Raw genomic sequence first — 15172 nt, forward strand, 5'->3', positions numbered from 1 at the left:
TAATTTCTCACTCCTTAAAAAGTTTAAAAGTCTCTATATATGATGTCTCACCCTCTCTAGTAAATTACTCTCACCTAGACTACTTCCTTTTTCTTTATTTTCTGCTTTATGTCAAGGATATTACTCCAATGTAACCAATAAATGAGGACATTTTTTTCTTCCTCGGTTTTCATGCACTCTTTAATGCTGTCTTGTTTTTGTTTTTGCAAAATGGATTGATTTTAAACTTGAATAGATTTATATGGCCAAGAAAGTAATAGTGTTCTGCCTAAAAAATATTGTATTGAGGCCTGGCTGGTGTGGCTCAGTGGATTGAACACTGGCCTGCAAATCGAAGGGTCACCGCTCTGATTCCTAGTCTAGGGCACATGCCTGAGTTGCAGGCCAGGTCCCCAGTATGGGGCATGTGAGAGACAACCACACATTGATGTTTCTCTCCCTCTCTTTCTCTCTCCCTTCCCCTCTCTAAAAAATAAATAAATAAAATCTTTTAAAAGAAGTATTGGATTGATACACCCAGGGGCACAGACCACTTCCCCAGATTTACCAGAGTAACAGACTATGCCTACCTCAGAAGCCGCACAGCCATTTGAAGCACACAGAGCCTGAGCTTTAGGGGGACCAAAGTTTGAGTCTTTACCCCACTGTTCCCCAAGTACTGGTTGACCATCTCTCTTCCTTTCTTCCTCTATAGAAAAGTGAATGGATTTTGTTTTGAATAGATTTTGCAGTAATGTGACATAACATGCAAAGTCATTCTTTATTGTGTAAAGAATCTGTTCCTAGGAGAGACAAATACACAGAACAACCAGGCTTTTGGATGGATGAATGTCAGGTATGTATTGACTTCCCAGCTCCAAACAGACCCCCTAGCTGCATAACAGGGATATACTAAGACTGGTGGAAAAACACAACAAAGATGGTGAGGATGAAGATGATGACACCCAAAAGATTCTTGTTGAGGCTGTGTTCTCAGGATCATGGGTCAGCCTGTGGGAGGGCCTCCTCTGGCATCATGTACTTGGGCTGGAGGAAGTAAAGCAGGGAATTTGGGAGATTAGCACTGGCAGGAGCCCTCAGTCTTATCCCCAGGTAGCCCAGTCTCTGCTCACTTGGCCTGAATTCCAAGACTTCACCTTGGGCAGGGCAAGCACTTGTGCAGCTGTGGTGTAGTCCCTGTGGTTGCCATGAAGACAACTGGGTTGGAGGAAGGGCAGGAGACAACCATTAGACCAAAGTGGAGACTGACCACACACTGCTGTTTCATAACCTGTGTGATGTTAACATGCCTCCACATTTATTGTGATATATGCAATGCAGTAAGCCCTGTGACACAGTGTGTGTTGGAAAAATTCCTGAAACCCAAATGTGTCAATAAAAGAATAAGGCCTGTCAAATTCAAAAAGGAATACATACCTGTTCAAAACAACTGTGTAGCTCAGATGTAATGAGAAAGAAATGTTCAAGGTGATAGGTGAAATAAACAAGAAAAACAAATTACCTGCAAGTTCATATTATTCACTCCTCAGCTTCTCCCAGTTCCCTCCTATCCCCATGCACACCAATCACTCACTTCTACGACCACTGGAGGCTCATCCCAGACTGGATGGAGAAAACCTGCATTTCCTGCTGCTCCTTGGAGAGGGTGGGCATGAAGCTGAAGGTGGGCTTAGGCACTTCTATGGAATACACACTCTGAGCATCATTGGGGGTCGCATCCCTCACAAACAGCTCATCATTCATGATGCACAGACTGGAGCAAAAATGAGCCATAAGACAACTGACGGATGGACAACATCACACCCTCAACACCCTCGACAATGATCCTGCTTCTACTGTCACAAAGAAACCAGGTTCCTTCCATAGACTAACTTCTCATGTGTCCCCTGCTGGGAACTGGCCTGCAGCCCAGGCATGTGCCCTGACTGGGAATTGAACCACAGTCCTCTGGTTTGCAGGCCCGCGCTCAATCCACTGAGCTACACCAGCCAGGGCTTAGACTAACTATATCTGATCAACAGAGTCCTTGCCTGGTACCTCTGCTCTTCTCACAGACCACTTGGAGAGATTTTCTACCAGCCTCACTAGATTTGTAAGATTAACCCCACTGTATTTATTCTGTAAAACACTCTAAGAGAGAGGAAAATCCAATCCCCTTTTCAGAGAAAGATACAGAGAAGTCATGATTTCACTAAGGTATACATCTAGTTAGTGTTGGGGTCATGAAGAGAGCCCAGTGTACTAACTCCAGAGCCCACACTCTTAACCCCAATGCTGGACTGTTCCCTGGATCTGCATGTTGGCTCCCAGCAACACTGAAAAGAGCCCCCAAACCTGCACTGCGCCATTCCCACACCCCTGAGCCCAGGCCGGACTGGCTGTTCTCACCCAGAGCACAGCACTCACCTGGAACTGCTGGCAGGGGTAGCGATGAAGGTCCGGGAGAAGGCACGCACGCAACCCTGAGACCGTCCTTCCACTTCAACAGCAACAACAGTCCCTGCTTAGGGTCACGATGCTTCACAGGCTCCCACTGCATCCCCCAGTAAGGGTCGGACACCACACGTGCCCAAGGGGACAGCGGTTCACTGGGAGTCAGGGTGTCAGGAGTGAGGAGGGCAATGATTGGAGCAATCTTCTCCCACTCACATGGACCCTACTATGCCCTGGGACAACCACTTCACAAGTTCATTTGATTCACTTTTAGCAGCTACCCAAGAGGTGGGCATTATTAGCCCCAGTTTGCAAAAGAGGGAAAAGAGTTCTGTGGAAGTAGCCCAAGTTCTCAGAGTAAGGATCAGGGATGACAGCCACCGAAACCCATGCCTGTATCCCTAAGAGCCCAGCTGTGCAGGGCTGACAGGCATGGGTGCAGGTCAGAGCAGGGTGGGTTCGGGGCAGAGTGGAGGCAAGAGGACACAGAGGGAATAGGGGAAAGGGGGAGGGGTCAGGGAAGTGGGGAGAGTTCTGAGAGAGGTCCCAGGCTGCAGGAGGGACAAGTGGGGCATCTGGAGGGGGGACCCTACACACACTCACCCTCCTTGAACAGTCCACTGACACAGACGAAGATCATGCTTTCCTGAAAGAAAAGAGTGCAGGTGGCTCAGTCACCGTCCACACCTCGGCCCCCACTTGCGTCTTTCTGGGCCAGCCCGAGGGAGGAGGCGGGTTCTCACCGACTGGAGAAACACGTCCAAGATGAAGGTGCTGAGGTCATGCTGAGTTTTGGGCAACATACAGAGGGAGCACACAATGTCACGTTTTGTATGTTTCAGCAGCTGAAAGCGCAGGTCTGTGGGGGGAAGGACAGCGAGGGTCAGGGTTGCTACACCCAGGGACCTGTGACCGGCCCCTCCACGCCCCCTCTGGCTGCCCAATCTTCCCCATCCAACACGCACTCGGGTCCTTGAGGTTCTTCATATTCCTGTTATGTTTGAAGTACTCAAAAAAGCTGCTTCTAGGAAAACAAAAACAAAATTAAAAAGAATAAAAAAAACCCACCCGGATGGGTTGGTCTGGCCAGTGGGCGTGTTGCAATGAGCTGGCCTGCGTCTGCTGGGGAGCCACACAGCCCAAGAGCAGAGTGTGAGCTCTGATACTCACGGATCTGGATCGTTCTGGTTGAAGGGAATGGCAAGGGAGAAGCAGGCCTCATCGTGATAAGCACTGAGGAGACTCTGTCTGTCTCCAGAGTCATAGATCATGTAATACCTGCAAGGGAGAAAAGGGAGAGAGGCTGCCTGTGCTAACTGGGACCCAAATGAGAGGTGAGAGTCCCAGTCAGCAGTCCCAGCCCTCCCTATTGTTAGTGTTCCCAGAGCTACTTACTGCTGCAGAAATTGCAGCACTAGATTCTTCAGTGCCTCAGATCCAAAGAAGCTTCCCTGAAATCAAAACAGTCCTCAGGACCACAGCTGATAGTGCATCCTCATTCACCACCTTAAAACCCTGCCACATCCTCCTTCCTCACCCTGCAGGTTGGTAACTTCTTGTGTGCTTCAATCCCCAAATTAGTTGGTGGTGTTGGCTCCTGGCTATCCTGGGAAAGGGAAAAGGAAGTCAGCCTTGCAGACCAGAACAGCAGGCGGCGCTAGATAATCAGGAAAAGAATGGGCCCTAGAGATGGTAAGAGTCTGAGGTCAGGTGCAAAAGAGCCCTGGAAATTCCATGGGCAGTACTACATTTGTGTCTTCATTATGGGAGCCCTGGAGCCTGTGGAGAACTCGTGTGAAGAAAGTCCAGAGCCTTTGACACGAGTTCTCAAATGGGTCAATCCACCAATCAAGATTAAAGGTCAGATCCAAAAATGTAACTTGGGCCAGACCTAAAGAAGTTTGGGGGAGGTTGTTCGACATGGCAGCGCCACTTAGAGGAGTCGGTGATTGAGGGATACACTTACCAGGCATAATAACTTGGGGAAGAGTTCCAAGATGGAGCTGCCAAAATCAAGACAAAACAGAAACATAAGTGAATCTGGAAAGCAGCCCAGCCTTGCTGGAGTAAGCTCACCTATATCAGACATACAGCTCAGTGTGTCCCACCTATATTCCAGTATTCCAACCTTCCAGGGACCTGGAAATCCTCCCCACACACTGACCCATGTAAAGAGTGGTCATCTTCCCTTCCCTTCTTCCTCTCCATCTTGCTGAGTAGCTCCCACCTTGGTGCCTTGTCTCCATCCCAGTGCCAGAAAAAGCTTCTTGTTGATCCCAGATTCCAGGGCTTCTTCCCTCTCCCTGCCTCTCTTTCTTCCTCCTGGTCCCCAGTGAAAGCTCCAGAGACAAGAGGGAATAGGGTGGGAGCCCAGGGCTCTGCTACCTCACTGGCAGAGGGATTAAGAGGCAGGAAGGGAAAGGAAGGAGGAAGAAAACAGAAAGGGAGTGAGATAGGAGGTGAGACTGGGGAGACCTAGGGGTATAGAGACAAAAGGAGAAAGAAAGAAAGCGAAAGGAAGGGAAAGATGTTCTTCCCTGGAGGTGGGGGGTTAGAGAAGAAAGGGGCACGGCCCTCCTGTAGTAGCCCTTTTCTTCATCTTCCCTTGGTTGGTTATGGGCCCTGAAGTAGGAATGGAAATCATGCACCTAATGGGCGGGGAGCCCATTGGATGTAAGTCACATTGGGAGCTCTGCATGAGCTGGGCATGAGAAATGCAGCATTTGGTGGGTGGCAAGGGGAAGGAGATTGTCCTGAGAAGGAGTAAAGGGTCATGCCCAAGTTCAACATGGAGTTGGGGGCCTGGGATCCCCTCTTATGATCACCACCTTCTCTCCTCATGGCTCCATGTACCTGTGCTGGTTGGTCTTAGTTGTTTTCTTGTCTGAGGAATCCTACCTGTGTAGGTACCCAGAGTTCCTCTGAAGAACCAGGCAGGTGATGTGATGTGTGGAGGGAGGGGCTGTGCCTCTGAGAGGACTGTCCTTCTGTCTCCTCAACTCCCTCTGCCCTCTGCCTTCCACTGCTGCCTCTGGAAGTCCTGCGCTAACTGGGGATTGCTCACTTCTGGCACCAACTCAGGGAACCCTAGTCTGTACCAAGGAGAACCCAACTCGTGGCATTGGTCCAGAGAAATGGAGGTCATTATGGCAGTCACCTAAGGCCTTGGCCCTCAACATGAGATAGAATATCCTCATATCAGCCTGGGATTGGAGGGGAGACCTTTTTGGAGCAAGGACAAACAGTTTCTACTCGGGACAGGAAATATACCTTATCTCAGCTTGGAGTAGGACAGCCTGTCTCAGCTGGCTCTGGGCTGAAAGCTCTGAGCTGAAGGACTCTTCTCAGTCCAGAGCACCAGTATATGACTCAAGGTTGGTCACACCTGGTACTGTTGAAAACGGGGTGCCTTGCTTCTTAGAGCACATTATTAGGAGGGCATGCATGAAAAGGCTGGGTGCAGAGAAGTGGGAAATAAACCTCAGGCCAGGCAAACAGGACAGCAGATCAGAGGAAGAAAAAGATATCTCTAAGCACAAGTGAGGGACACAGAGAAGAGATTAAAGGCCTGTGGTCTTCCCAAAAGAACTATTTGCTGTCTCCAGCAAATAGGCACTATGAAGCATAGTTCAGGCTCACACATGGTGAAAGAAGGTACCACTAACCTTATGTTGGTTGAATTATCTGGGAAGGTGGTGAATAGGGGGTTTCCATTTACATTCATCTCTTCTGGCTCCAGCCCTTTGCCCTGGTCCAATTCCCCTACCAACTTCACCTGTGATTATGAGAAAGAACCAATATGGACCAGAGAAAGAGCCAGGATGACCTGTACCCCCAGTCTCTTCCTTTTCTAACAAATCCAACTTAATGACCCTTGTCATTCCCATGGGGCTCAGTGGCTCTGGATCTGAAGTAGGAAAGGGGTGCAATAGGTGGGGGAACAAGAGGTGCGTCTGCACGTGGACACACCACTTGGTGTTGAGTCTGCATTACCTTTACCAACTTCTCCTTTTCTGATTTCAGCTCCTTCTGCAAAGACTTGGGGGCATCAGAGGAGTCAACTAAGATAGATATCTGCAGGGGATACAAGAGGGGCTGGGTAAGCACCAGGAAATCTGAGCCTTGGTATCAAGCAAGACTTTGCCCTTGTCCTGCCCTCCTGCCCCTAGTTAACCCTGATCATGCCCGTGACACACACCATCTCATTATCCTCATCCCGAATCTTGCCATTGACATTCTTCAGTGCAAAGGCAACACTAGCATTCTCAACAAAGAACTGGGCCTTCATTTTCTCATAGTGAAACTATAAGGAGAGTGACAAGAGAAGCAGAATATGAGACCAGAGCCACTGCTCATCTACCCTATTTCTTCTTATCCACCTCACTGTCCTCTCTTACTTGGACTGGAGTGAAGGGGATGCTGCATTGCTCCTGAATCAAATTCAGCAGCCACTTCTCATCATATTTTATGCCGAATGGAATCTAGGAGCCAAAGAAAAGATAGAAGAGTGACATAATAGAATCTAAAAGTAAGATAAAACCCATCTGTGCTTTCTTTTCAGATATTCTTTTCAGCCTTTAAAATAATTGTTTAAGATAAGACTATCTATTATTACTAACTTTTGTACTGGGCACAGATTTTCTAAATACCATCCTTTCCATTCAAATAGTTTTTCTCAAATAATCAACTTAAGATGCTTAACATGTATGACCTTTTATAAAGTTTCAAGAAACCCTACCTAGGTTAGACCTGGACTGAACCTCTCAAAAGAACCCCAGAGATTCAACGTCCTCCAACATTCAGGTTGGGCCAAACTAGTGCCTTCCAGTGTGGAGTTGCTCCACCTCCTTGGCAGTAGTTTCCCCTTTTGCTTTTAGACTACCTGTCCCATTCTTCTTGCAGTCAGTCTGTTGCTTTTATATCACTTCTCTGAGTATGCCCTTAGATGACCTAGGTTGTTAACTCTGAGTAATAAAAAAACACATTACCAATTCTCTTGCCCCAGAAAGGTGCCTAGTATCTCTACATGAATCCGGCACAACTTCCTCTGTTCACCTTCTAAATATTAGGTCCACATTTCTAGTACACTCACGATGATCTTGAACCAGGTTCCTGAGGTCTCATCCTGCTTCTTCTCCATTTTTGTGTCTGGAGGATTTTTCTCCCTCTCCATCTTAACGTGGGTTTGGTTCCATTTCTGAAAATAGGCTCTCCGATGATAGTGTGCATAGGGCATGCTGTGGGTCAGTGGAAAGAAATAAGTAGTCCATATATGCTCAGAAAATCTTCTATACACATTTATTTCACTGATACCAAGGCTAAAATAAAGTTTTTTGAACCACTAATATGCTTCTATCATTCCTCATTTTTCTAGGTTGGGGAGAAGAATGACATGTTTAACTACAAGGTTATATATTCCACTGGTGGGTACATTTCAGCCATGAAATGACTGGTCACTTACTATCTTACTCGGGTGTCCATGTGAGCATCACTTGTTGCAGAATCTCCATCTTGTTGCTGGTGGGATGAAGGATGAATGCCACAATTGACACGTTCAGACAAATTGATATATCTCCTTCGACACATACCCCAGCCTGATCTTCTATGTATGGTGTTACCTTGGGTATTGTGCCCTGAAATTAAGAACAACACATCAATGGTCCCAATGCCAGAAAAAGTCCTGGGGAGATATCATGGCTAATGAAGAAATATTGCTGATTTTTATAATCTAAAATGAAACACATCACAAGACTTCACTGTGGTTCCACATCCCGGGAGATAAGAGATCAGGAATATTCACAGCTACGAAGAAAAGCACAAAATAAAGAGTTTAGGTGTTGAGTTCAACTTGTAATGTTAGTCCCAGTTCTGCTCCTTACAAGCTAGGTGACCTGGGACAAGTTGTTTATTATCTCTAACTCTCACTTCCCTCCTCTGCTTTATGGAGAAAACAAAATCTACCCTGAATGTTTGGTGTTATGATTTAAGGGTCAAAAATGAGTTCTTGCCTAAAAGGACAATTAGAGAAATGAAAGAAAAGTCTGGTGAAAATATCAAGAATAATGTCTGGAGAGACACAATATAGAGAATACCAAAAGAGAAGGGAAGAAAATTAGAGATGTAGTGAATATATCTAACCCACGTTCAATTTGAGCCCCAATAAGAAGAGGGAACAGTGCAGAAGTGGTTTTTGAAGAGATTTTGACTTGCGGAGGTTCCAAAAGCAACAAGATATCAGGTCAGTTTAACAATATTAACAGAAGAAAATTATGCTTTAAGAAAAAATTCTTAAAGAAAAGGCCTGCATTTCATAATGATGTTAACATAACAATAACTGGGAATATTTGTGACCAGAAGACTCAAACTAAAAGAAATATTGAGGATTATTCTTCTTCAAGAAGAAATGTGATCTCAGATGGAGGCACACAGATGCAGGAAAGAAAGTCTAAAGACATGTGTGACTGTGTAGGCAAATCTAAATGAATGCTGGCTGTATAGCATGATGACAGTAATTTATTCTGGAGGGTTAAATATATGTAGGATTAAAGTGCATGACAATAAATTGGTAGGCAGTGAATTGAATCAAATTGTTCCAAGGTCCCTTCATTATGTGAGGAGATTTAAGGGACCATTTTGCATTTGACTGTGGAAAAGCAATGTACAAACATATATTGTAATTTTAATAGTAAACACTACAAAAATGAAAAAAAGAATATCTAAGTATCTAGCCAAATGAGGTAACAATTTAATAATTAAATGCATATCATTTCCTTTCAAAGGAAAGTGACTTAGGACAGGCAAAAAGAAGTGTACAGTAATATGGCATATATAAACCAATTTATATCTATATTTACATTAAAGGATTCAGACTAAATATGCCAAACAGGAAAACAAATATTATCAGAATGGATTTTTTAAAACATTCTATTAGTTGGTCCTTTAAAGAGATACATGCATAATTTAATGATCTAGAAAATTTGACTCAATAATTTGGCAAAATGTATATTATTTACACAATAACCTCTTGAGAGCTGGTATTGTTTTAGTAAAAGAAAAGGTACAGTTTTTAAAAAATTACTAAAGGAAAGAATGAAATTTCTTTATTATAACAGGCTCAATGCAATAAGGAGATATTAATACAAAATTCTAAATTTGTATGTATGTCTTACTATACAGCAAAACATGTAAAACAAAAACTAATAGAAGTAAATGGAGAAATGACAAATCCATGGTCACACTGGGAGATTTTAACACAGCTCATTGATTGACACATAACATGGAAGACAAAATTTCAGGTACATGAAATTTTTAAAATGTGATTTAAGTAAATTAACAAAGTAACATAAAACAACACACACAACAACCACACAGGGAACATTCCAGAATATGTCATATGCTGGGCCATAGAGCAAGCTTCAATAAATTGCTGTGGGGTAACATAACCTACTCGGAATAGCTAATGTGAGATTCAAGGGTAGTGGTGGATTCTCTGTCCCTCCCATACTGGATTCACCTCCAGTATGAATCAAAAAAATGTTAATTTACACCAAATCCCCCCAACCTAGGTGACCCTCCCCATTCTCCAAACCCTGGGCCTAAGAGAAACACATGACTCAGGTCTTTCCGCTCAAGAAGGGAAATAAAAAATTCAGCTACATCCCTAGGAGAAGAGGTCTTTTGTGTGGAAACAGGATGGGTATGTCAGGGCTCACTTGGCTCATTTCCTCAAGGGCATGGAAAATAGCTTGGCTGTCATCAACCCTCTTCTAAAATGGAGGAGGGTGGTCTAGGTGTCCCATTGATTGGGGTGGGGAGGGAACCCAGGACCCTTCCAGCCCAGTGAGGATCTGAGGCAAAGGTCTCATGCTCACTAACTCACCCACTGTGTGGCCTGAAGGCAGTGATCTGTCACCAGTGTCCTCACAAGGTATTCGTAAGGAGAATCTGTGGAGTCTGGAGCTGGATGTTTGAAGATCAAGGTGGGCTGCCGAGGAAGACAAGAACTGGTCCAAAACAATTTCCTCAGGGCCAGATGAATAAGATGGAATCTTTATGGGAAGCCCCTTTCTTAAAGGCATAGAGAAGAAAGCTCTGGGGAATAGAAGATACTTTACTTCCTGTTCCTAATACCCCCTAAGCTTGCTACCAGCTAACACCCAGGGAATTGTTTCCAACTGAACTACCACTTCAGAGAAGATGAACTAGAGTCAGGAGGCCTGGAGCCTAGATACTTGTATCTAAACACAGGGAACTCTGAATGCCAGTCTCTGTGTTGGCTGCACTACACTGTGTTCCCTCATTCTGCAAACCCAGAGAACTTTGAATGCCAGCTATTGGTCCAGGCACTGTGCTTGCTACATTGCATCTGTTCTTTCATGTGTTCTTCACAAGGTGACTCTGATATCAGAATCACCAGCTTTCCAAGGTTGCTGAGGCTTAATGTGGTACTTGAGCCTATCTTCAGGCATTCAGATGCTAACTGGAGAAACAGACTGGAATTGAGCTCCATGCCATAAGGGTGACCAATCCAAGCATAGTTTTACTAAATTCTTGCTGCAATATGTGGGATTTTCTCAAATTAGGGCATCATAACAAAGTGTTCTTAAAATAGCCCATGGCTGGAATCCACTCCAGGCCATCCCAGGAAGATAATACAAAAAAGAAAACTAGATCTGGAAAATACAAAGGAAATAGCAGAGTTTTGTGGGTCATTGTAATGAGAATAGAAAAAAACAAATCATGTACTTTCCTCTAAAAAAAAAAAAGGAAGGAGTACTCAGTGTAGATAAATTCCTTTTAGTGGTCAGAACTACAATTGTAGCTCTGGAAGTCAAGTCTAAGGATGAGGGAAGAAGGGAGAAGCCTGTGCTCCCTTGCATTAGCAAGAATGTTTTGGAATTATCCACTATTTTCTCTAATTTTCCACTCCTTGTTCACAATGCCTTCCCGTATCTCTATACCTTGAAAGAGGAAATCTAGCCACTGAGGTGATGAAAAAATCTGCATATGAGAGTGTAATCATCTGGGCTAAGGAAACTATAAGAGAGAAACACACACACATACACATATAAGTTGTCAAGTCAAAAGTTGAAATTGTTTATTTTTTTATAAAACAGTATCATGAACATTCTATAGCACAGTAAATATATGTGAACCTCTCTATCAATTAGTTATTAAATATTTTCTAATGTTTTCTCTAGTAATTTATCTAATTACAAAATACTAAATGTTAAAAATGAAAATGTTCCGTGTGCATTTGAAAAGAATGTGTATTTTGCCTCCCTAGAATGAAAGGTTCTATATATGTCAGCTAAGTACATTTGATCTAGGGCATTGTTCAATGCCATAATAGCTTTGTTGATCTTTTGTTTGAAAGATCTATCCATTTTTGACACTGGGGTATTAAAGTCACCTACTATAATTGTGTTGCTATCAATATCTTTCTTGAAGTCCTCCAAGATCTTTTTTTATATATTTGGGTGTTCCTATGTTTGGTGCATATATGTTTATAATCTTTATGTCTTCTTTGTGTATTCTTCCCTTGAGTATTATGACATAAACTTCTGGGTCTCTTTTTATGGCCCTTTTTTTGAAGACTATTTTGTCTGATATGAGTATTTCCTGTCCATTTTCTTGTAATATTTTTTTCCAGCCTTTCGCTTTCTGTCTGTGTAAGTCTTTTGTTCTGTGGTGGTTCTCGTAGGCAACATATGAGTGGATCATGATTTCTTATCCATTCAGTTACTCTATATCTTTTGATTAAAGCAGTTAATCAATTTACATTTAAGATTATTATTGATAGGTATTTATTCATTGCTATTTAACTTCCTTCATACCTGTGCTTCTCTCTCTCTCACTCACTCTTTTTTCCTCTTCTTATAGCAGTCCCTTTAGCATCTCTTGCAGTGCTGGTTTGGAGGAGGTGTATTCTTTGAGCCTGCTTTTTTCTGGAAAACTTCTTATTTCACCTTTCATTTTAATTGAGAGCCTTCCTGGATTGAGTAGTCTTGGTTGCAGCCCTTCGGTTTTCATTACGTGGAATATTTCTTGCCATCCCATTCTGGCTTGCAGTGTTTCTGTTGAGAAGTAAGCTGCTAGCCTTCTTGGGGCTCCCTTCTATGTTACTTCCTATTTCTCCCTTGCTGCCTTTAAGATTCTTTCTTTGTCTTGGAATTTTGTGACTTCAATTACAATATCTTGGAGTGAGCCTCTTTTGCTTCCTCTTGATTGGGACCCTCTGTGTTTCTTGGATTTGTGTGACTTTTTCTCTCATCAAATTATGGAAGTTTTTCATCATTACTTTCTCAAACAGGTTTGCCATCTCTTGCTCTTCTTCTCCTCGTGGTATCCCTATTATATGGATATTGTTGTTTCATGTTTCCTTCAGTACCTTAACACCTCTTCATTCTTTCTGAATCTTTTTTCCTTTTCTTGATCTTTCTGGGTGTTTTTTGTACCTTGTCCTCAAACTCACTGATTTGATCCTCTGCTTCATCTACCACCTTTTGATTTTTTCTAACATTCTTCAATCAGAAATTGTATTCTTCATTTCCTCTTGGCTCTTGTTGATAATTTCTATTTCCTTTTTCATGATGATATAGTTTGTAGTAAGTTCCTTGTAATTTTCCTGCAGTTCTTGGTAATTCACAGTGAGCTCATTGAGCTTCCTTGTAACCATTGTTCTGAACTCTATTCTGACAATTGACTTGCCTCTATTTCATTTACCCTTCTTTTAAAGGCATCCTCCTTTCCTTTTGTTTGTGGTTTGATTCTTTCTCTTCCTGTTGTTTGTGAGACTCTTCTTGTTAGCCTCTGCTTCTTAAATTGATCTCCTCCCTGAGTTTGTGGTGTGAACTTCCATGGTAGGAGACTTGTGAGATTCAGTGGTGCAGTATCCGTGATCTCCCGAACTGGCTGCTCTTGGGATGTGGTTTATGTTGGCTCTCTAGATATATTTGGGTTTTGATTGTTGTTGGGTCTTTCTTTGGTGGGTCCTTTCCTCTATATGGTTGACTGAGGGTCACTCTGCCCACCACATCTTGTATTCTGTTGTGTAGGTGCTGTCATAAGAAAACCACAAAGCCAGGGTACAAATTCACATCTTCAAAAATATCCCCGATTCCCGCTATCTCTGTATCAACAGCAAATGAAGTATTTATAAGGGTGTAAAGAGATTAAGACTATTATAAGAAAGGAGAGAAATAAACTACAGCATAAGTTCTAGCGAGTTAATATGCACAAACTTGATGGACAAGAAATGAATGTTAAGAGCTATGCAGGAATGATAATATCGCTAATCATGGAGAAAACCACAGTGGATTTTGATTCACTAGCCTCTCATATTTACCACCTTTTTTCCTCTCTGGTTCCAACTCTGGTGATTTCAGATGTTGAGCCCATATGACCTTAGCATCCTGCTCTGAGACTGCCAGATATCTGCTGTCTACAGTTTTCTCCTTTAGTTGTTAATTGTTGCAGACCCCGGCCCGCAGAGTCTGCCTATTGTGGAATGCACAGGCAACAACAATCCTGTGTGGAAAAAGAGAACAGACACAACCACTCTCTCAAGGGGAGAGTGCCTATGGTGCCTCAGCCACTCCCTCAAGAGGGGAGCGCCCCGACCCTTGCCTAGACAGGCTTTTATTGTTTCCCTGGGGTTTTACATCATAGAAAGATTTATTATCTATCACATAGAATATTATTGTCTACATTCTAGGTACAATCAAGGAAATGAAAATAACATGCAGAGGGGAATAACAATGAGCTCATTAGCTCTGTCCTTGGGAGAACTCATACAGGCTTTGGATATTACCTTGAAGATAGACAATACGTATCTGTTGCTTTAGACCAGGGTGAGAGAGTTTTAGCAAGAGCAAGCCATAACAATCTGTATGCATTTTCTAGGCCTGATTCCCACGGGAAAACTCGTTTTGAAGATCTGGCTCCTGCCCACCACTTCGCATCTGTAGGTTTTCCATACAGAGCTGAGTCACATTTGCCAGGCCAAGACAAACCGGTCCCCTACAGTTAATCTAATCACTTTGCACTCAGCAGTCAGGTTTAAGCCCCATAGGCCAGGGCAGAATTCCTCCCAGGGTTGGGGCTACTGTTTTCCCTCAGGTTACTGCTACTCAGAGAGGAGTAGTCTGCCTGAGCATGGGGGCTACTGCTTTTGGGGGGATGACTCAGTGTTCGGATCCCTGCAGTTACTCTCTGCTCTCTCTCCAAAGCTTCCATCCCTAGTCTCTCCTCAGGCATCTCCAACCCACTCTGCTCCTGCCTTTGCAGGAACTCAGGGTAAGTGGCAGCAAATGAAAGTTTGTGAGTTGTCCCTTTAAATGGCTCTTTGTGTCTCCAGCCACTTATCACTGGCAGAGAGCAACCCTGCTGCTTTCCACAGCCAGTTGTTTTCTGTGAGCTTTCTGGGCTCTGGTGCTCTAGGCTTGGGATCCCAGCTTAGGGTTTAGACCCCATTCTTCTCAGGGGAATCCAATCTACCACTTAATTATCTCTCTATGCTGCCACCTGTGGGCGTCCATCCAGTTCTCTCAAGTCTGTGCCATATTCCTTACCAGGTAGATTGTGCTGAAGATAATTCTTCTGTCTGTCTGAGGTTATAAGGCTTCTCTCTTGGTATTGTTCAGTTGTTTGTTCTGGGTAATTTCTCCACAATTTAGTTGTAATTCCAGATTGGTCCTGGGAGGAGGTTAATGTGGCTTCCACTCACTCCTCTTCCATC

At 43.6% G+C, this 15172-nt stretch overlaps 1 protein-coding gene across 1 annotated transcript; it reads right to left on the bottom strand.

Annotated features, from left to right (window-relative positions):
* Positions 1 to 1573: 1573 nt before the first annotated feature.
* On the bottom strand, positions 1574 to 8047 carry NXF3 (nuclear RNA export factor 3). Its single transcript, XM_037047762.1, has 15 exons — positions 7895 to 8047; positions 7526 to 7670; positions 6831 to 6914; positions 6632 to 6736; positions 6427 to 6507; positions 6099 to 6208; positions 4400 to 4436; positions 3971 to 4039; positions 3829 to 3884; positions 3604 to 3711; positions 3399 to 3457; positions 3177 to 3292; positions 3037 to 3079; positions 2407 to 2479; positions 1574 to 1753 (listed from the first exon to the last, which is right to left on the bottom strand). The coding sequence occupies exons 1-15, from the start codon at positions 8017 to 8019 to the stop codon at positions 1576 to 1578; spliced, it is 1389 nt and encodes a 462-aa protein (XP_036903657.1). The 5' UTR covers positions 8020 to 8047; the 3' UTR covers positions 1574 to 1575.
* Positions 8048 to 15172: the final 7125 nt, after the last annotated feature.

The sequence above is a fragment of the Sturnira hondurensis genome, unplaced genomic scaffold, assembly GCF_014824575.4.
Source record: "Sturnira hondurensis isolate 20B ecotype Veracruz unplaced genomic scaffold, ASM1482457v3 Scaffold0006266, whole genome shotgun sequence".
Lineage (NCBI taxonomy): Eukaryota > Metazoa > Chordata > Mammalia > Chiroptera > Phyllostomidae > Sturnira > Sturnira hondurensis.

Bases quoted from the DNA above. Each gene is read 5' to 3' on its own strand.
- NXF3 (XM_037047762.1), bottom strand. From the start codon at position 8,019: ATGTGTCGAAGGAGATATATCAATTTGTCTGAACGTGTCAATTGTGGC. The intron at 3,080-3,176 runs GTGAGAACCCGC...CTTTTCTTTCAG, and splicing joins TGGACGTGTTTCTCCAGTCG to GAAAGCATGATCTTCGTCTG. The intron at 1,754-2,406 runs GTGAGTGCTGTG...TTTTTGCTCCAG, and splicing joins ACCCCTGCCAGCAGTTCCAG to TCTGTGCATCATGAATGATG.